This window comes from Pinus tabuliformis, chromosome 3_2 (assembly GCF_031772625.1).
Source record: "Pinus tabuliformis cultivar Carrire ecotype Pingquan chromosome 3_2, CPIR1, whole genome shotgun sequence".
NCBI lineage: Eukaryota > Viridiplantae > Streptophyta > Pinopsida > Pinales > Pinaceae > Pinus > Pinus tabuliformis.
Window position 1 is genome coordinate 560,331,257 of NC_142302.1, and position 23,321 is coordinate 560,354,577.

At 39.1% G+C, this 23,321-nt stretch overlaps 1 protein-coding gene across 4 annotated transcripts in view; it reads right to left on the reverse strand.

The window, feature by feature from the left end:
- Positions 1-23,321, reverse strand: part of LOC149181750 (HSP20-like chaperones superfamily protein) — a 169,270-nt gene that overhangs the window by 96,892 nt on the left and 49,057 nt on the right. For 3 of the 4 annotated variants that reach the window (XR_016257034.1, XR_016257033.1, XM_089416691.1), the window contains exons 2-3: positions 2,164-2,347; positions 1,583-1,745 (exon numbers count right to left, since the gene is read on the reverse strand). Coding sequence is in view for 2 of the 4 variants with exons in the window: in XM_089416691.1 (XP_089272817.1) it covers positions 1,583-1,745; positions 2,164-2,347 (347 nt within the window). In the remaining 2 variants the exon portion in view is untranslated. The remainder of the gene's footprint in view (positions 1-1,582; positions 1,746-2,163; positions 2,348-23,321) is intronic. The other variant, XM_089416692.1, reaches the window with a different exon arrangement.

The following is a 23,321-nucleotide window of genomic DNA, read 5'->3' on the forward strand; positions in this document are numbered from 1 at the left end:
AGAGCCCAGTTAGGAGAAGATCAGATTGGGGAGGTCATAGATGGGTTGTACGAGTGCTTGGAGCACATGGTCCCTTATGAGTTTGGGCAAGTGGAAATACATCGATAGATCAACGCTTTCACTATGGCCACAGGTACGTTTGGCAAAAACCTGGCCAAGATTGCAAGAGATGTGGATCAACCATGTAAGCATTCCAATTTGTTTTTTTATGTTCAATTGTTTAAAATTCAAATTTTAAATTATGAATACTTGCTTTTTTATCTGAATTTACAATCTCAAATGTTGAACAATGAACTAACTTTAGTTTTGTCTATGCAACACATTGGCGGGAATCATCTGGAAGCCATTGTCCTCAATTGCAGAAGTTTGCAATTAAGAGTTCTTTGCCAAACTTCTAGTGCTTCTAAGTGTGAACACAATTGGTCCATTTTTTAGAGGATTCATACAAAGAAGGGAAATTGTTTGGAACAAAAATGGTTAAGTGGTCTCATCTTCATGCAGTACAACTTTCAACTAAGGCACAACTAGTTGCTGATCAAAAAACCTGATATAGATTCCATTGTGTTGGAAGATATTGATCCAAATTCAAAATGGGTGGAGGAGACTCAATCAGTTGAGTTTGATCCTGATTTTGCAGTACAACTTTCAACTAAGGCACAACTAGTTGCTGATCAAAAAACCTGATATAGATTCCATTGTGTTGGAAGATATTGATCTAAATTCAAAATGGGTGGAGGAGACTCAATCAGTTGAGTTTGATCCTGATTTTGCAGTACAACTTTCAACTAAGGCACAACTAGTTGCTGATCAAAAAACCTGATATAGATTCCATTGTGTTGGAAGATATTGATCTAAATTCAAAATGGGTGGAGGAGACTCAATCAGTTGAGTTTGATCCTGATTTTGATATTGATGCCATGGAGTTGGGGGGAACTGATCCCAATGCAGATCTTGTAGTCAAACCAAGAGCTAAAGCAAGCAAACCACCAAGCATTGCAAGTGGTGATGGAAGCACCAGCTGTGCAACTCGACCAACTCATGCTTCTACTTCTACTAGGCATAGTGTTGTCGATACTGCTATTGAGGTTAAAGAGATGAACCCATGTCTAGTATTGGTGATGAGTTTTATGAGTGATCATGTTGATCAATGATATGTAGTAGGCCAGTGGCCTAGTAGCTTATAGAATTGTTTTTAGACTCTAGGGGCCATTTAGAGCCCCATTGATTATGTATTTTGTTGATGATATGTATTGCACTCAGTGCCATTTTAATATAAGCACCCTTCAATGCTAATAGATGAGAAAACGTTACATATTTTGTCTCTAATAGTTTGGAATCATGGTTTGAAATCTTAAAAACGTTACATATTTTGTCTCTATGTACTTTTTCAATTCCAGTTCATTGAATCTGATTTTGGACCAAATCCCAGTTTGATAGGTGACCCGGTTCAAAACCCAGTTCTGGTTTTGAAAACTATGACCCCAACCAACACCACACCTTGAAATTTGGAGATACAGAACAAAGTATTATAAAAAATTGCTTGACATCTTTGATAGGAAAGCATCTCAAGTTAATAACTCACACTTTGATAATTCTTCTTCATCCTCATCACACCACTTGTTCCAGTCAACCTTGATGTACGGAGCTGGTTTTCCTTCAGACTTTAATAATCTTTTCCACCAGCCTTTTTCCTCCTTTTTCAAAACACAAAATATGTTCCTCAGTCCAATATTTATCTTGCTACCCTGCAGAGTAACATGATATCAAGTTTGCATTATTAATTCAGCAGAAGTATGTTACTAGAAAATATTTACAAAGTACTTGCACAGAAAAATTGACACCAAAAATCATAGACAGAATGCAAAGAAAAAAATTTGATGTGCAGGAAGCTAATTTGTTATTCATTTCAAATATAGGCCATTAAATAAGCCTTATAACGAGTGACATGGATTAAAAACAGTCCAGAACTTTTAGGAGCATCATAAAATGATATTATGAGCTTTGTATGGAAAGTTCAATATATTGCCTCAAGAGCAAGATTGTTTCACTCAAATTAAATGCAGAAAGCACATACTGAGATGTGGTTAGGAAGTTATCGAATATTGCTTGATATAGACAATGAACAAGGATTTCTTAAGAGCTTCACTTGATAGCAAAGTTTACCTCACGATTCAACTTTCCAAAGAGCTCAAGCTCAAGCTGAAAAGGTTCAGCATGAAGATCTATTGCAGAAAAGCTGAATTTACCATCAGGTTCAGGCTTCACATGGACATTTTTGGCATCAGGCAAGCATACTGTCAAGAAAAGTTTGTCAGATCGCTGTGCCCAAAGGACTTCAGGGTGGCGACTGCACAAGTAACAACGTACAATCAGTTACTCCACTGAATTTTCACACTCTTTGAACATTATATTTCTCAACTTTAAATAAGAAGTGTAAGCATAGGTGGAAAAAAATTAAACAAGTGTTTGCACCAAAAAATCCAGCTAACATATCCATAGGCTGTAACAGTGATGCAGAAATGGAAGCATGCATGTGACAACTATGCCAGCAGCCTAACCAAAGAAGACATAAAAACAGATTTCCAGCATCCAATTATACAGCTTTTATAGCTTGAGATGCTGCTTTGTATCACTTACCTGTTCAAAGTTCAAACAGAGAATGTATACTAGATAATATGTCCTGAGTAGTCCCTAGTTTAAGAACTCCGACATCACCTCGAAGCAGAAAACAATTCCAGGTTTCTCGAACAGTGTGGATTTCAGAAGTGGTACTTTCAAACTTTAAGGAAACAGGAAATGGCAATCAAACTCATATATGTATGTCTTTCAATAAAAAGTATAACTATTTATTATTTAATGATATATTATTGTGTATCATGAATAATGATATTGATTAATAATTATACATCAATAATGGATCATGATACATCCAGGAGAGAAAGAGGACCCATGGAAGATCAATAATCAAGACTTGCCCCTTTTAGAAGGGGCCATTATAGACTGAGATGAAGGAAATTAAGTCCAGGAAAGTACTTGGTACATGAAACATATTCACGCTTTGATTGGCCCAGATAAAACTCAGAAATCAGATTGAATGGAGAAGGCTCTGCCTGGAGGGACAATTGTTGAAGGTATCTACGTTCATCTAGCTAGCTGTGCAGAAGAAAATCCTCACTTAGGAAAACCCGCAAAATAGATGCTATCAGGGTCCTTCCAAATGTTTCGTATGCAATAAGACACAGGAGGAGATTGACCACCTGATCATCAATTGTTCATATTCAAGATTGCATTGGAATATCCTAGGGTAGCCATGAAACACTGGATGAATGACTATAAAGACAGCAGACCAGGAATTTCAAACCAAATATCATGAATAGAATTTGGGATGACACCCCTCGTCATGACCCATAACATGGAACCTATGGTTAGAAAGGAATAGAAAGAGTTTCCACGAACAAAAGCAAACGCCGCTACAACTCAATCAAAGAATCACTCATAATGTAAAAGAACATTAGGAACTGAGAATTGGGATGAGGACTTTCAATTGTTGGCCATTGAAGAACCCATCCAAAAGTTCTGGCAAATCTCTAAGCAAGCTTTGAGACAAACTCAAGATTAAGAAACCCTCTGAATGTCAGAAAGAAGAGGTGCCCCACTTAACCAGACCCTCAAAATAAACTTCGATGGAGCCTCTAGAAGTAATTCTAGCAGAGAAAACTATTAAGGAAGCTGCAACGGAGGACTGATTACAGTTCTTAAACATAGTGTGTGGGAGATTAGTTGGAAGGTAATTCCAAAGTAGTAATAGATCAAATCAAAATACCAGAATCAGCAATGAATTCATGGAATTGAGATTCTCTCAAGGATGACATAAACCATCCTCCCTCTTTGATAAAATAGCCCCAATCCATGTAAGATGGAAAGCTACTTCAGTCATTGATAAGCTGGTAAAAATTGGCGTTAAGGCCCATTGGCTAGAAAGTGCCATTGTAGACGTGGGCTGAGGCTGCTGATATCAACTTAGGCAAGGAATTCTAGAGCCAGGTCAGCAATGATTTGAAAGGCATTGAGGCAATGTTGATAAGTTCCATTCAACAAAAGAAAAGGCATCAAGCAAATGTTGAGAAACTCCACTCAAAGAAAGACTCCATGAAACCAGAGCATAAGAGCTCAACTCAGTCTGAAGAAAAATTCAGTAAAAACTTGGTGTTGCCCTTCAAGCAACTACCTCAGACACACACATATGGGTATGATTTGATCCTTCTTTGATGAGAGTCCTGCTCATCAAAGAAGACTTATTCCTCTATCCCATTAGTTGCATACATGTCCTCATCAATTCAGTGGCATATTGGTCCTTGTGCCCTAATGCTCTCTATCTTAGATGCGCTAGATGATGCCTCAGTCTATAGTTGGTATGGTTTTTACTGTGTGCTTTCCTTACTTAAAACTTAAAAGTGACGGTAATTTTTTGACTTGTTTGTGAAGTGTGCTTAGCATCAGATGGATACTTTGTCACTCATAACTAAGTAAAGATGTTGCCTCGTTACTATCTTTAACCATGTCAGGACATAATTATTTTGCATAAGTGTGTCTTGATATAGGATACTAGGTACTACTAGGAAGTCAATGTTGGTAGCATAGTCACATCACCTCCATACTTTAAACACTTTATCAATTTCCCTTCACCTTCATACTTAACACTTTCCATCAATTTCCCTTACATTTTCATCTCATCCAAAAAAACAAAAATCAATATCCCCTTACTGATGGTAAACTTATCAAAGATTCAAATGTCATCAAAAGGGTCAAAAATAAAAGAAGAAAGGAAAAAATGCAAGCCTTAATTAAATCAAGTCAAAATAAAAGGCTAAGGAGGTAAAGAGCGAAACAAACAAGGAAAAGAAATAAATAAATTACTTCACTATGTCCCCCCGCCCTTCAAATCGTAAGAGCAAAATGCCTTTCTAAAGCAAAAAAGGACTTAGAAAAAATAAAGAAAAATCAAAAAGAAAAGAAGGGGAAGCATGTGTAGGTTGAAGAAGAAAAGGTCCCTCCCAAAAAAGTTTTGCTAATAAATGAAAACTCCTAGCCATAGTTTAATCAGCTAGTTGGACCAGACATAGACCCTACACATCATAATATGACTTTGAAAGTTTTTCCATAGGCTCTCCTTGAATTCCCATTTGTTGATTTGGGTAGCATCGAATGGGCTCTAGCCACGAAAATTGGTGGAGAGGCTAAAGCACATGAGATCTCCAATACCCATAAATGGTTTGAGCAGATTCTAAACAATTTGGGAGATATTAAAATAATTAATATTTTTAATGGAGTCCCTAAGTCTAAACTTAAGGAAAATAAAATATTAATGTGAATTAATATAAAATTGTGTTAGAAGGGTCCAAAAGTCATGGATCAAGCCAGAGTTAATCTTAGTCATTGATTAGGGACTTAATCTCGGCCGTTGATTTGTCAATGAGAAAAGTATAAGAGGAGGCTTGAGGGTCACTTGGAGGACACACTGAGGGAGACCAGTCAGTTCAATTTCTGGAGCGGGGTTAGCTGAGAAATTCAAACTAGTGGTCTGGTGAGCAGTTAGGAGGCAGCAAGTACGGAACAGAGAGAAGGGATCAGCCACTGGAGACCAACGTTGAGGCAGGAGAGGTAGACACAGTGCATTTCAGGCAAACGTAGAGGCAGCAGGAGATTGCACAGTCACTAGAAGGCTTGCGTGGGTGATGCAGAGAGGCCCAAGGCTGACGCAGTCAAGCAGGGACTGACGCAGAGTGTCTAGGAGCCACGCAGAGGTCAGCCAAGTTGACATTGGGACTAGGAGAAGTGCTGGAGAATTTTTCTCTTTGTGGGTAAGCCAGTTTGGCACCCTGTTGTACTGAAGAATTACTGAATAATAAAATCATCCCTTACTGCATCGGTCTTCCCAAATTGGGTTTTTCCGGGGACTATTGTCCAAAATATCTGTGTCAATGTGTTGATTCTTGTACATGTGTTTGTTTTTGTATTACGGTGTGATATTTGCAGCAGAATTTATTTTAATGTTTATTGAAGGAATTTCATAAATAACTTATTGAAGAATAAGTAGGAAAAGTAAATCAGATGATGCAATGATAGAATTTTTAGATGGTATTAGAGGGAGTAATCAGAGTCAAGAATGGAAAATCAGTTATGGGTCGAAACCACGATGCAAAGGCATCCACGTCAGGGGACTCGCATAGATTTTCAAAAGATTGCATAAGAGAGAGACTTCGATTTCTCTATGTTGGCTTCCAGGCTGGAAGAAGAAGTGGCTTGTATGACTAGTTTTGCATCATCAGAAGTGTGGTATATAGACAGTGGAGCCTCGTGGCATATGACGGGAATTAGGGATGTTTCTTAGAATATCGAGAAGAGAAGATGAACTTTCAGATCACCATGGCGAACAAGGCAAAGTGTACTCCAATAGGGAAGGGTACCATAGTTTTTCAAACAGAATCAGGAGAATGGTTTCATGCTACAAATGTGTTGCATGTACCAGGATTGGGGATGAACTTACTTTCCGTGTCGCAACTTCAAGGCAATGGCTATGATGTCTACTTCATCAAGGAGAAGGTATATGTCAAACACCCGAACTGGACGAAGAAAGTGCAAGTCGGGATCAAAAGTAACAGGTTGTATAGATTACAACTAGAATCACCAATGGCACTAATAGGCAGTCATCAAGGACTATGGCACAGAAGAATGGGTCATTTGCACCATGGACCTCTGAGAATTCTCAGGAGCACTGTAACAGGAATTCCGAATCTGAGTACGGAACAAGATGATGTATCCAGAGGACGCGCTCTAGGAAAGTATGTCAAGGCAACATTTCCTAGGAGCAAACACAAGGCCAATAGTGTACTAGGATTGATACACTCAGATATCTGCGGACCTATGTCCGTCAAAGCTCTCAGTGGTGCCGAGTATTTCCTTACCTTCATTGATGACCACTCAAGGAAAACTTGGATTTATTTTTGGAAAACCAAGGACGAGGTTTTCTGTCGATTCAAAGAGTTCAAGGCTCTGGTGGAGAATCTGGCTGGGAAAAAAATAAAAGTTTTGCGCTCAGATGATGGTGGAGAGTATGTCGATAAGGACTTCACTGATTTTTGCGCTAAGGAGGGCATTAGAAGAGAGTGGACAGCTCCCTACAATCCAGAGCAGAATGGAGTAGCAGAAACAAAGAACAGGACTATTGTAGAAGCAGCTAGGGCCATGATGTATGATTAGGATATGTTGAAATTCCTGTGGGCGGAAGCATGCAACACAGCAGTCTATGTTCAAAACAAGACTCCTCATCGGGCGTTGGGCAAGATTACTCCAGAGAAAGTTTTCACAGGGAAGACACTTGAAGTCAGTCATTTTAGGATATTTGGGAGTTTAGCATATTGTCGCATAGCAAAGGAAAAGAGGAAGAATCTGGATCAAACTGCGGAAGAGGGATATCTAGTGGGATATAGCGAGAATGCTAAGGCATACAGAATCTACCTTCCAGGGAGCAGGAAGGGAGTAGTTCGACGAGATGTAAAGTTCATGGACCACAGGGCTTTCAGAAAATCTCGTGAGATGCCTTTCGAGGAGCAGTCAAAAGATGAGCCGCTGGTTAAGCCTCTTCAACCAACGGAAGTAAAAAATTCTTCCTCAGGTCAGGAAGATTCTCAGGATGAGGAGGAGGAGCTAACAAAGGCACCTGCTAGCAGAGGAAGAACTAGCAGGGAACTTCGTCAGATTCTGCAAGATGCAGAGGACTTCATCGATGCACCAAGAAACAATAAGAGGGAGCGAAAACAGCCAAGTAGATATCAGGCATTAGTAGCTCAGGATGGGGAGCCTGCCAGTTTCAAGGAGGCAACTCAATATCAAGGTTTGGCTAGACACGATAGTAGAGGAGTACAACTCCATAATGGTGAACGATGTCTGGGAGGTAGTGCCAAGGCCTCAAGACAGATCAGTGGTAGGTTCGAGATGGATCTACAAGATCAAATATGTTGTAGACGGTAGTGTTGAGAAATACAAGGTCAGGTTTGTGGCTAAGGGGTATGCTCAAAAGGAAAGAATTGACTACGAGGAGACCTTCGCCCCGGTAGCCAGGTATACGTCTATTAGGACCGTGATATCTCTTGTAGCTCAGATAAGATGGGAGATTCATCAGATGGATGTCAAAACGACTTTTTTGAATAGGGTAATAGAAGAAGAGGTATACATTGAACAACCAGAGGGCTTTGAGACACATGAGAAGAAGTCTCATGTATGCAGGTTGAAGAAAGCCTTGTATGGGCTGAAACAAGCACCTAGAGCATGGTATAGTCGAATCGATGGCTACTTGCAGAAGATGGGATTCGTCAAGAGTGGCACAGATCCAAATCTCTACTATCTGGTTGTAGAGAATGAGCCGCTAATCTTAGTATTGTATGTGGATGATCTCTTTTTGACAGGATCATCCAGGCTCATCGGGGACTGCAAGAAGAATCTAACCACAAAATCGATATGAACGATTTGGGACGAATGCATTATTTCCTACGGTTGGAAGTTTGGCAACAAAAGGGAGAGATCTTCCTTGGGCAAGGGAGGTATGCTACAAAAATCCTGACGAGATTCAGGATGGAGGACTGTAGACCCATGGCTACTCTAATGATCACCAACTAGAAGAAGATTGATGCATCAGAAGACAAGGATGTTGATCCCACCTTATACAGGCAGCTCATAGGGTCCCTGATGTATCTGGTCAATACCAGGCCAGACATTTGCTACGCTGTCAACACCCTCAGTCAGTTCATGGTGGAACCAAAGAGGGCGCACTGGGCAGCAGCCAAACATGTTCTCAAGTATTTACAGGGAATGGTCGATTATGGACTCTTGTACACCAGGAGTAAGGTTATCAGATTGAGTGGATTTACTAATGCAAATTTGGCAGGAAGTCAGTGGATCGGAAAAGTACCTCTGGGTATTGTTTCAACATTGGATCAGGAATGACCTCCTGGTGTAGTACGAAACAGAAGTCCGTGGCTCTAAGCTCATCTGAGGCAGAATATATGGCAGCAAGCACAGCTTCGTGTGAGGCCATATGGCTTAGAAAACTGCTTGTAAACCTATTCAGAAGGAATATGGAGGCGACCGGGATCATGTGCAATAATCAGAGTTGCATCAAGCTCTCTGAGAATCCAGTGTTTCATGATAGGTCGAAGCATATTGATATCCAGTGTCACCTTGTCGTGTCCAATGAGGAGCTGTACAGTTGAGCTACACTCCTATAGGAGAACAAGTGGCTGACATCCTCATTAAGCCCTTGGAAGGACAAAGTTTGACTAATTCAGGGAAAAGATAGGGATGGTAAAGAACCCGTTTCAGTAGCAGAAATGGAAGTGATAACAGCACGAATGCAGAGGGAGTTGCAGTGCAGAAGCAGTGTTGGGATAAAGGACCAGCAGCAACACAGATGCAAAGGGATTTGTCGTACAGATGCAGCAGTGGCAGTAGCAGAGCCATGGGCAGCAGTATAGGATGCAACAGTGCAGATGATGTTGGGCAGGAGGCTTAGCATCAACACATGGACCAATTCCGGATGATCAGGGTGATACTTAGTGAGGAGTATTACTAGAGCACAGTCCTCGCTAAAAGGGAGTGTTGATTTTGGGTAGCATCATATGTGCTCTAGCCACGAAAATTGGTGGAGAGGCTAAAGCACATGAGATCTCCAATACCCAAAAATGGTTTGAGTAGATTCTAAATAGTTTGGGAGATATTAAAATAACTAATATTTTTAATGGAGTCCCTAAGTCTAAACTTACTGAAAATAAAATATTAATGTGAATTAATATAAAGTTGTGTTAGAAGGGTCCAAAAGTCATGGATCAAGCCAGAGTTAATCTTAGCCGTTGATTAGGGACTTAATCTCGACCGTTGATTTGTCAACGAGAAAAGTATAAGAGGAGGCTTGAGGGTCACTTGGAGGACACACTGAGGGAGACCAGTTAGTTCAATTTCTAGAGCAGGGTTAGCTGAGAAATTCGAACTAGTGGTCTGGTGAGTAGTCAAGATGTAGCAAGTATGGAACAGAGAGAAGGGATCAGCCACTGGAGACCAGCGCTGAGGCAGGAGAGGCAGACGCAGAGGTAGCAGGAGACTGCGCAGTCACTAGAGGGCCTGCGTGGGTGATGCAGAGAGGGCCAGGGCTGACGCAGTCAAGCAGGGGTTGACGCAAAGTGTCTGGGAGCCATGTAGAGGTCAGCCAAGCTGACACTGGGACTATGAGACGTGCTGGAGAATTTTTCTCTCTGTGGGTAAGCCAGTTTGGCAGCTTGTTGTACTGAAGAATTGTTGAATAATAAAATCCTCCCTTGCTACATCAGTTTTCCCAAATTGGGTTCTTCCGGGGACTATTGTCCAAAATATCTGTGTCAATGTGTTGATTCTCGTACATGTGCTTGTTTCTGTATTACGGTGTGATATCTGTAGGAGAATTTATTTTAATGTTTATTGAAGGAATTTCATAAATAACTTATTGAAGAATAAGTAGGAAAAGTAAATCAAATGTTGCAGTGATAGAACTTTCACACCATTCTATAAGTTTACATCACTTACCCACTCTGACCAAGAAAACTTAGGAAATATCTTATTGTCCCAGCCCATAGACACATGTAAAGGGGGTATGGTTGTTCCCCATGGTTTGTTCAAGTAAATTGGTAACATTAGTTTAGGTTATTTGTGATGAATTATACTATTTATGTTAATACCTAACAATTGGTTGAGGCATGATATGTCATCATAGGTTGGGTGCTATGAATTGGTATCAGTGTACCACACCTCCTGGTGCATGCACAATGCCTCAAGATACTTGTACATGCATTAGGATTTGTGTACCTATCTATAGTTATATTATTTGCATTGGGATATGTGTCATATTTTCTTGGATGCATGTATGTGCCTTGGGATCTGTGTCAACTAACATGGATGCCACGTCATCATAGAGTGTCCACATCAACATCAATTCCCTTATTTTTTGCTTTAAAAAAAGTCAAGATTTTCATTTGACAGAGACAAATAAAATAACTTGCTTTTCTCTATTCAAACTAGTAGATCTTCACTATGGTGAAGCGGTTCTCCTCTGGTGCGGCGTCTAGGGTTCGGCCCTAGTCGGCGAATTCCTCCCTCTCTAGTGTGTACTTGGAATTTCTGCAAGATCTCATGGCTCCTCTGCCTCAGGCTCCGCTCTGCCTCTCTCGGCGGATGGAAGTCAGTCTTCATCATCTTTTTTCAGCTCTCTTCTGCCTTTGGTCCCTAGCTCCAATGTTGCCTTGGAGATTGTTGCGCCTTCTGCATCCTCGCTTTGGGATTGAGCTTTGCCCTCTTCATCTGCATCTAGTGGGTTATGCGTGGCCCCTCCCTCCTCCCTATAGGGCTTTCATCTTTCTTCGTCTTCAGTATCTTTCAAAGGCATTGTGAAAGCCGCCCCTAGCAGCTCCTCTTTGAGCTTTGTTTTTGGATCCCATTCTTCTGTGATTCCAATCTATGAAGCTCCTGTGGTTGAGGTTTTGATGGTGGTCGAATCTCTCAGTGAGGAAAAAAAAATCTAAAGTTGGATTGATCTGCATTGATCTGCAGGTTCAATGGTTTGTGGCCAAGGCGTGTAGACCTTCACACCTAGATTTCAATGCAATGGAAGCCTATTATTTCTAATGATCTGAACATTTATCCTCTAGCCAGGGGATTTTTTATAACGATATTTGACAAAGCAAAAGATAGAGCTTTGATCTTCGACTTTGGCCTATGGATTTGGGCCAATGCAAGGCTCTCTTTGCAACTCTGGTTTCCCTCTAACGATCCCCTCTCAGCCTCAATATCATCAGTGCCGATTTGGGTAAGACTCCCCAACCTTCCTTTGCATTTATGGAAACTTCATCTTTAATTGCAATTGGAAATGCTTTAGGCAAATTCTATTGTTGAAGCAAAGAAACAAAATTTTATTTAAAGCCCACATATGCTCACATATGTGTGGAAATAGATTTGAGTAAAAGCTTTCCTCTTGAAATAAAGTTAATAGGTCCTGGATATTCTTGGACGCAAAAATTGGACTATGAAAACCTTTATTTTCATTGTAGAGTTTGTTATGAGACTAGTCATTCTCTCAAATCTTGTCCCAAAGCTGGGAAAATCAAAGGAGCGAGATCTAGCAGAAAACCTTGTTGGTGGGATGGTGCCAAATATTACCACTACACAGTCTACAAAGAAGATTCCCTTCCAATTTCTAGCTCTAAAGATAATCTGCAAAAAGAGGAAACAAGTGAACATTCATATTCCAAAATTTCAGAGGCTATGGGTGACCCAGTTTCAAACACAAATTCGTCGTTGTTTACCAGTGAAGCAAAGGCTCTCAATATAGCAACTCCTGAAAACTCCTCCCCATCCCTGGTCAAAGGTAAAAATTTTGATGATTCAGCAGGTCTCGCGCCTCCATTAGTCAACAATGGGAAAATGATATCGTGGGCGGACCAGGTGGAGGCGGCTCCTCCAGAATGCAAGATGAATACCATAAGTCGGCCTCTATTGAACATGGGCGACATTGTAGAATCAATAGAGAACAAAGTTTGGACCCAGGTTAAAAGAAAGACAATAACTTCTCCAAGAAAGATGAAAATACAGTCACAAAAAAAAAAAAAAAATCAAATATAAATGTATTGTAAATTCATATGGATGTTAGGAGTTTTTTGGAAAAAATTTAAATGGAACAATTTTAATAGACAAGTAGAAAGAGATATTCATATAAGGTTATGGGTTGTCCCTGTGTGTTCTAAACCAAATCTTGAAGGAATCATGGTCTATCTACTCTCAGAAAATGTATTGTTTTGGCCCTTTATTAATACAAAATACTAGTTGTTTCTTAAAAATAAAAACTAGTAGATCTTGATGTTTTAATTATTAATTGCTACCTTGATATGAATTTGTTTTCAAGCATTTCAAATTTCAAAATCAAATTTTAAAATTAACATAGAGATATTCACCTATTTGAAACCATAGCATTGTAGGTTAATTCTATTCTTTAAAACTTGATAATTTTTCATCAAAAATTGTTCTATGCCGCAACAAATTCCAATAGCATCCAAATTACAATTTCACTCCTTCAATTAACCAGTAGAGCAATAGTAGATAGAACAATTATACAAATGCACAATGAACGACAGCCAAGAGAAAATAGACACAATATTTGGTCAATGACCAAGGAAAAAGCCTCACAAGGGGGAAAACCCTTTGCAAATCTTCTTTTATTAGATTGTCTTGAAATATTCAACAAAGAGAGTACATCATCCTATTAGGGTCCTATAATACAGGAATCCCAATCACTTTTGTCTTACTATTTCATTCGAGGTCATTTTTGCAATTATTAGTCTTGGTTTCATGAGTGTCATGGTCTAAAGGGGTTTTTTGTACAAAGAAGTCAAATTTGTCAAAGTGTCATTGTGAATATTTTGAGCTTAAAAAATAGTCTTTTTGCCATAATTCGAAATTGTAAGGTCATAAGAAGTCATGATTTGAATTGGCAATCATGAGGGATCATTTGTCATTATAAGAGAGTCTAGGTCATGTCATGAGAGAATTAGTCATCATAAGTTAGTCATCAAACTTTGGTTATCATAGTTTAGTCACCTAAGTCTAGAGGGCAAGTCTACATCAAAACAATCATGAGAGCGATTAGGCACAGATTTGGAGGTTGTGTAGAGTCAGTTTAAATGTCTTTTCATGACAGGTTATGACCTCAGCAGGAGTACAACAATACATGAGGACGGTTAGTTGCCTTTTCTGCAAGCGCTATGTTTTCCAAAAGATGTTGCGCATTCCTCACCACGATTTCAAATCAAGTTTTTCGCCATCAACTCCACTTCAAGTTGTTGTGGAAGGTTATTTGAACTTCAATTTTGATTCTACATCGCTTAGCTCTTCTTCATTTCTATCGGAAGTGGTATGTTCGTTTTGGTTCGCTGCGAAAGGGAGGCAGGGGAACTGCGAGTTCACACAGCGCTGCAATTCTTGCAAATTGGTGGTCAATTCTCCTTCAAAAGTGCAAAACCGACTCTCTTTGTTCCTTGACTGTAAGAAATTGTAATTTGCATGCATGAGCTGCCAAAGTTGTTCAAGACCAGCAAAGAGAGCCAAATCATAATCGCTGCGTTTTTTGGTAATTTGCTGCAAGGGCATGTTGCACATTTTGTATAGTCTTTTATGATGAGGAGATGACCCAATTTTGAGGTTTTTGGTTGTCTTGCGGGATGTAATAAGGATGTCACAACACCTAATTGTTGCCTCCAGCACTTTATATTAGAGGAAGCCATTATATGCTCAGAATTTTGAAGGTGCTGCGAAAGTTAACAGGTGTTGCGAAAGTTGACAGTTTGCTGCGTTTTTTACTATTTTTGTCATCATTTTCAAAAGAGTTTTCTAACCAAATGGAAACTAATTTCGAAAAACTGAAAGAGGTTTTTTCCAAGCACGGGCCAAAGAACAAAAACCTCCTTCAGTTTTTGCATAGGTGTTATATATTGGAAAATTCAAATGCATCTTTAGAGCCTATGTTTCAGGTTTTGCCATTTCCTGTTTTAGTTATGATGTTTAGGTGTGGATTGTGAAGAGATGGAGAAGAATTTTTGGAAACTGAGAGAGGTTTCTCTCAAGGAAACTCTCATCTACAAAAACCTTCTTTTGTTTTGTAACAACTATAAGGATTTAGGAGATATGAGCTAGTTTTTAACCCCTATTTTTTCAAAAATTCAGTGAAAACAGACAGTGCGTTGCGAAAGTGGGGAACAGGTCAAAGGAATGTTTGCAGCAGTTTTGAATCTTGTTTAGGAGGTCCAACACCATCACAGGAGTATTTGAAGCATACCCATTTTCTTCGTTTGGACAAAAAGGTGTTGCAACCATACAGAACATAAAGGCCACTTCAATGTGTTGCGAGTCTGGCAAATACACTGCGAGTCTAGAGAGTCAGCTCCATTTTGCTTCAAAATTCGAATTTTGGCTCCTAGAGGCTAGAAGTAGTGAGATCATTATGGATAGGTGGCATATTGTTTTAGAAGATGTAGTTAAGGTTTAATTACAAATATTCCAAGTCAATGATGTATTAGGCAGTGATTGGTAGTAGGTGAAACTAACCCTATTTTTAAGCATATGAGCTAAATTTTGATTTTTTTTGTTAGAAGTTGGTTGCTTTCAATGAATTCGACCACCTAGAGTGGGAGAATGAACCTAATGATGTATATAGAGAGATCTAAAGCTTTGTAAGTGGTTCTGTTGGTTGAGATTAGAGGAAAGACTTTGTGCACTGTATTTTTGAAAACTTTTTGCTAGTGAATGAATGAAATACAACATTGGAATTTGCAATGATTCCTGAGTCAAAATTTTGGTGATTTTGTACTCCTTTGGTCTTGTAAGTTATCTATGTGTTTACATCTCTTTAATGTGCATCTTCTTGCTTGGAAAACAAAATGATTAATTCATAATTCATTTTTAATGAATGCTCTATTTTAGTTTTCCAAGTTATCAATATTTTTAGCTTAAAGCAACACTTTAGAACTCATCAATGATTTGATGCTCTAATGTGTTTGTTTTTCACCCTTTCTACATTCACCTCCTACAATTTGATCTAAATCCACCACCAAAGTTGCCTACCTTTCCCTTGTGGAGAAACCCTCTATTTTTCCATCATCTCACTAGACAAAATCTGATTTGACATGACTCCATGCCCAATGGATCTGCCCCTTTTCTCATCAACAGACCTCTAAAAATCAAACTTTGTTGAGCTTATTACCTAGCCTAATATCCTATTTGTTGAGTAACCTAAGTGAGAGAGCCCTCTCCAGGCTAGAAGGGTTAGATTCTGGCCTAAAGCGGTTTGTGGTTACCTTTGGGATTCCTTTCTCAGCCTAGGGAAATCATCAAGTGCTAACACATCCAAGAGTCAAAGTAAAGCTTTGACTAGCCAATATCCAATATCCAACCAAGTCAATATGCCAAGCAACTTATCCAAAATAGAGACGAGAGAGAGAGTCAACAAAAGTAAACACTAGAGCAAATTTGTCCAAGTCAACAGCAGCACTATGTGCCCTAACCAGTCAACAGTCAAAGGTCAAAATAGTCTCTTAGCAGCTCGGTCAATGGCCCACAAACTCGACCTCAATAGTGTTGAAGAATGTAACTAGTTTCGGTCTTCATAATTGTACTTGTCAAAAGAAAATTTATTATTAAAGAAAAATGACTTATTAAAGGATGGGTTTCATGCTTGGGTCAATCTTTTCTAGGTCAAAGCCTCCATTGAAGGCTTCTAGGTTTTGTCTTGAGTCATTAGAGTCATTGCTATTTTTATTAGACCCTTCATGGGCTTTTGCATCATGTAAAAAGAATTATTTTTGAGTCAAAAGTATAATTTGTCACCTCCTCACCAAGTCAGCTTGGATTAGGGCAATTCGACCTCACAAGAAGCCTATATATTGAGCAACTCGACTTCATTTGGAAAGCATCATCAACAAGCTCGATTTCTAAGAAGCAGTAGATGCAAAAGAGTGCGAAGTTGTTGGAGAAGGAGAGAAGCTAGGAAGAAGAAAATCGAGTTTTTGGGTTGCCTTTCTATCACACATGTGAATTTATTGGGTTGAAGTTGGGGCCCAAATTTTGTTTTTGTTGCAGGGTCGAAGTTTTGAAGCTGGGGACCACAAAAATCTGCTACTAGGGCCAAAATTCTTATATGAAGCTACAATTTGAAGATCTGACACTTGGAAGTTTGAGCAAAGGACATCTACAAGGAGGAAGGGTTGACTCGGTGGTTGGAGGAGGTCTTTGTCTAGGTCTAAGAAGTCTGGAAGTGTCTCATCTTGCATTGAATTACTGAAAGAAGAGTTCTTGACTGAGTTTTCCCCTTATAGGGGTTTTCCCTGGTTGTGCGCCTACATCTTGTGTCTCTTGTTCTTGTGATTTTCACCCATACATAATTTGGTAATTGCTTGATGAAAGATAATCTAATAAAGACGTAAAAGAGGCCAACATAATTCACAAATAATTATCATGAAAGAGGAATCAAACCCTAATATCTACTAGCATTGATTTCTCAACATGGTATCAAAGCTAAGGTCGAAGAAGGTTGGAGGTCACTTTGTTGGCTTAAAAGATAAGGTTACTCCCTCTATGGCAAGTTACTTGAAGATGGGATACAATATTATAAGAATTACAGGAAGCTGGATTGGAAGGATGATCTACAACCTCTCTAAGTAAGTCAAAAGCGAAGGGTTCTTGGATGCACTTATAGGTACTCTTGATGATGACAATACATGGATCATTGATAGTGGAGCATCAAGGCATATGACGGGAGAAAGTGGACAACTTCATACTCTATCGAAGGAACCATCATCTCATGCAGTGGAGCTAGGAGACAACAACAGTTATGCGATCAAGGGCCTGGGATCTACATCATTAAAGATGGAAAATGGAGCAAAGCTACATCTCAACAATATACTCTATGTTCCAGGTTTGAAAAAGAATTTACTTTCAATTTCTTGTTTAGAAGATAAAGGAGATAGGGTTGCCTTTGTAGATGGAAAAGTTCTGGTTTGGGGAAAGGATTCAAGCATTGATAAGGCGAAAGTTATTGGAGTACATGAACGAAGGTTATATAGAATCATAATTCCATCTCCTCAAGCCCTAGTTCACATGGAGATCAATCCTATTGAACTATGGCATAGAAGATATGGGCATATACATTACAAGATCATTCCCTCTCTTAATCAAATGGTAAATGGCATCCCCAACATCAAGGAAGATCATGAAGGAGTATGTAAGGGATGTGCTTTGGGGAAGAATACAAGGAAGCCTTTTACAAGCAGTGATACAAGGTCTAAGGAAATATTAGACCTCATTTATTCTGATGTGTGGGCCTATGTCTAACAAATCTCTTGGAGGCCATCTTTATTATGTGACCTTCATTGATGATCACTCAAAAAGACATGCCTCTACCTTCTCAAGACAAAGGACGAAGTATTTGAAAAATTCAAGGAGTTTAGATCTGCAATGGAAACCTTAACCAAAAGAAAGATAAAAACTCTGAGATTTGACTGGGGAATACACTTCAAAAGAAATAGTTGCATATTGTAAAGAAGCAAGTATTAAGAGGGAGCTCATTGTTCCCTACAATCCCGAGTAGAATGGAGTTGCAGAAAGGAAAAACAGAACAATTGAAGAATGCATAAGAACTATGATATTTGATCAAGATCTACCAAAGTTTCTATGGGGTGAAGCAGCAATGACAACAGTATATATACAAAATAGAAGTCCTCATAGAATCCTAGAGAATATGACACCTAAAGAAGCCTTCACAGGAAAGAAGCCATGTGTGGACCATCTCCGCATCTTTGGGTGTCCCACATACATCCATGTTCCAAAAGACAAGCGAAAGAAATTAGATTCCACAAGCATTACATCCATGTTCCAAAAGACAAGCGAAAGAAATTAAATTCCACAAGCATTAAAGGAATCTTTGTTGGCTACAGTGTCTCTTCAAAAGCATATAGAATCTACATCAAAGAAGGAAGACAAATTGAAGTAAGCAAGGATGTTATATTTGATGAGAATCATGCCTACAAAAGATCCAAGGATATTCCAATAGATTCTGATGACGAAGATACACCACTATTTGAAGAAGAAGAGCATCATGATAAAACAACTACAAACCAAGAAGAAGTAGAAGCACCAAGTGAGACTATTCAACCCGTGATCATACCCGACACAAGGAAGAGGCCAAATTGGTTAAAATCTACTCTTGAAGATGTCGAAGGACATGGAGCTACTAAAGGAAATTTTAGAGAAAGCAGAAGACCAGAGAGATATTCAGGATATGCAGCATATATGACAAAATTAATAGAAGTTGAACCAACTGCATTTGAAGAAGCTGCTTTTGAAGAAGAATGGAAGAAGGTGATGCAAGAAGAATATCAATCGATCATGAAGAATGGGGTTTAGGAAATCGTTCCTAGGCCTACTAACAAATCGGTTGTCACTTCAAAATGGATTTGCAAAATCAAACATGCTATTGATGGAAGTATTGACAAATACAAAGCTAGATTCGTTGCAAGGGGTTTTTCTCAAAAGGAAGGTATAGACTATGAAGAAACCTTTGCACCTACTGCAAGATATACTACTATAAGATCTTTGGTTTCAATGGCTGCTACAATGGGATGGAATATTCATCAAATGGACGTCAAACAACATTTCTAAATGGAACCATCAATGAAGAAGTATACATTGAACAACCAGAAGACTTTGAGATAAATAGTAAGGACACACATGTTTGCAGACTCAAGAAAGCCCTATATGGCTTGAAGCAAGCTCCTAGGGCATGGTATGCAAGAATGGATGCATATCTCTTAAGAATTTGGTTCGACAAAAGTTTTGTAGATCCAAACTTCTACATCAAGGTGGTGAACCAATCATTATTCTACTATATGTGGATGATTGTTTATTACAGGTGTGGAGCACAGAATACATGTGGCGGGCCTTGGTATTGCACCAAGAATGTTGCAACTCCCAAGGGCTTCTCAACTCAAATTATCAACTTGAGGTTCGTACAAACTTAGAGGTGACAGTGCTATATGCACAGTAAGTTAGATTCTACTCATGCCACCCTTAGTGATGACATTACATCAAAGTGCTCAGAGACCATTCCTCCTACTGAACTATAGTGAAAGCTTGCTGATGAAAGTACAATTGAAAACTAATTCTAGCTATGAAAGTGGAAATGCCATTTGCTCAACTTGTAGATGCTAATTAATCATTTCATGAAAGGAAAAGGGCTAATCTACTTGCAGAAGGAAAGCTATTTTATCTTGCATAATTCATCAAACTAGCAACATAATTGCATGTATCATCTACCTATTTCACACTTGCTTGAAAATCATAAACCTAACTTCCATCATACTTGTGATTGAAAAACACTAATTCTAGTATGTTTTGCAGTGAGGAAAATGAATAGTTGGAATGGTCTAGGAGCTTCCCTTGATCATCAAGTCACGACCTAGGGTCATTATTCATCTTGACTAAGCTAAGGTTGATGTGTGGATCAAAACTTGTGAAGAAAAGTGGTGTTATAGGCTGCTATAGGTGTTGCTACAAGAGGTCTTGTATTGCTATAGGAGGGCCTGTAATGCTATAGGAGGGGTTCCGAGAGCCTTTTTAGGATGCAAATGGTGTCTTCAGGACATGACGAGGTGGATGGAGGTTAGAGAGAGTAAAGGAAGGTTGGGTTGAGCTGCCTAGCCAAGCCCAAGACCTCTCAAAGGTCTGTCTTGCACCAGGATGAATGCTCACGATATCCTAAGTTTACTAGGCAAAGTGACCATGGAAACAGAGTTTTGGGACAGAATTGAGGGATGGAGAAAGAAGATGGGAGGAGTCAAAGATAGAGGTGGAAGAGGTGCCCTCCCCTGCAGATCAACACATCCCTGCAACCAACCACATGCATACATCCATTGATCATTAACAAAGTGATATAAACTATGATGGAAAAGATGAGTTGAATTTAAATAACATCTATTTTATGCCATAACACTACTCTAATCACTAAACTGACTTCTAAGCTACAGAAAGCAAATGTGAAGAAGAACAACTAACATTCATCTATTTCCAAGAAATCATAAACACAATATTTTTGGACTAAGATTGTGAATCCTTCCAACCATTCTCCCACAAGAGAGGTGATGTAGAAGCTTGCAATCACAGGTTTTTATAGCTTAACCTCTACTAAAATGAAAGAAAACTATGAAATGCTTGGAATCAAGAACAAAACACAAGTACAAAAGAGGGACCAAAGCCTCTGGGTTGGGCCCAAACCCAAGGGTCTCAACCCTCTGAAACTAACTCAGATGCAGCTTAATAACCAACTTCTCATTATCAAAAAGTAAAAGTCTCATACATCACATAAAAGTTCAAAATGACAATGTCAAGTTCTGAGCTCAATAGCTACACCTAGTTGAATCAAAACTCTAAATCCTAATGAGCTTTTCATCTTGTTTAGTTATGCAAAAGGGTATTTAATAGCAGCTCCCTTGAAAATAGGAGTGATTCTCTCCTTGATCTTGGAAATGGTGGATCTGATCCCTCTTGAGCTTCACTTGTACTAGGAGTTACTCAACTACCAATGAATTCGAACTAGTGAGAGAGGATGTTGTGATCCCAAGCTGAGTTAGGGAGTTAAGGAGGTGGACAAACCCCCTAGATTCTCTCCTAGTTGTCTCCATTAAGCCCCTGCATAGTAATTGCCTCAAAAACGCTTATTTTTCCTGCAATTAAACCACATTAGGTCACATACTACGACAAAGACCTTTTACTCTTCTTACTAAGCATAATATAACAAAAAATGTGAATTAATGTGAGAAAATGATAGTTTTAAGGCTGGAGGATGGCATGATGATCTTCAAAATATACCTATTGATGGGACTCATCAACAAGAATGCAAGAAGATGCTAGCAGTCGAATTTGAAATGAAAGATCTGGGACTCATGCATTATTACTTGGGTTTGGAAGTCTGGAAGAAACCTGGAGAAATATATCTGGGTCAAGGGAAATACATAATCAAGATATTGCAGAGATTCGATATGATGGATTCCAAACCTATGACTACTCCCATGATCACTAATCTCAAGAAGTTGAGAAGCTCTAACTCTAGTCTCGTCGATCCTACTAGCTATCGTAAGTTGGTGGGTTCTCTAATGTACCTGGTAAATACAAGACCTGATATATGTTTTGTCGTGAATGTTCTTAGTCAATTTCAGTTGGAGCCTCGTCATGACCATTGGATAGTTGCCAAGCATATTTTGAGATATCTACGTGGCACTATACATCACTGCCTAAAGTATGATGGAAAGGAAGTCAAGTTAACAGGTTTTATCGATTTCGATTGGGGTGGCAGTGAAATTGATAGAAGAAGCACTACAAGTGGATGTTTTAGCTTAGGATCTGCGATGATTTTGTGGATGAGTAAAAAACAAGATCTTGTTGCATTAAGTAATGTTGAAGTATAATACGTTGTTGCATGTGAAGTAGGAAAGGAAGTTGTGTGGTTAAGGAAACTTTTGTCAAATTTGATTAGGAAGCCTCTAGATCCTACTGTGATAAATTGTGATAATCAAAGTAGCATCAAGATGTCTGAAGATTTTGTATTCCATGCAAGGACAAAGCATATCAACAACAAGTATCAGTGCATTAGGAGCTTGGTACAAGATGGGGTCATAAAGCTACAGTATATTCTGACAGACAAACAGGTAGCTGATGTGTTGACGAAATCTCTTTAAGAAATTTGAATATTTTAGAAGCATGCTTGGTTGGTCGATATTACAGATTTAGTTGATAGGGAGAGATCAAGCATCTAATAGCGAATGCTTGGAAGGACATCTAGCCAGCCTGTGTGTTGATGTCTAGATCCCAAAGAGGGAGGGTGGCGTTGGTCTTGGAGCTCTGACCTTGGATACGCACCTAGATCCCTAGGTTGATGGTTAGTTAGTAAGCCTAATTGTACCTAGACTTGCTAAAAGCTTTAGTCCATCTTAGTCCCACCCGGATAGATTACCCTAGTCAGGAATCTAGTCCGAACCACTAATTGTGCTAGAACTCTTCGTAGTTCATGTCATTTTGAAACCTTCCATGTACTTGTATATATGTGTAAAATGTAATTATGAATACCTCCTTAGTTAAGAGGGAGTGTTGAAGAATGTAACTAGCTTCGGTCTTCATAATTATACTTGTCAAAAGAAAATTTATTATTAAAGAAAAATGACATGTTAAAGCATGTGTTTCATGCTTGGATCAACGTTTTCTAGGTCAAAGCCTCCATTGTAGGCTTCTAGGTTTTGTCTTGAGTCATTAGTCATAGTCATTTTTATTAGACCCTTCTTGGGATTTTGCATCATGTAAAAAGAATTATTTTTGAGTCAAAATATAATTTGTCACCTCCTCACCAAGTCGGCCCTGCCCTCAACAAGTTGGCCTGGATTAGGGAAATTTGACCTCACAAGAAGCCTATATATTGAGCAACTCGACTTAATTTGGAGAGCATCATCAACAAGTTCGATCTCTAAAAAGCAGTCGCTACAAAAGAATGTGAAGTTGTTGGAGAAGAAGGAGAGAAGCTAGGGAGAAGAAAATCGAATTTTTTGGTTGCCTTTCTCACACACATGCGAAGTTACTGGGTTGAAGTTGGGGCCGAAATTTTGTTTTTATTGAGGGTCAAGGTTCTGAAGCTGGGGGCTGAAAATCTGCTACTA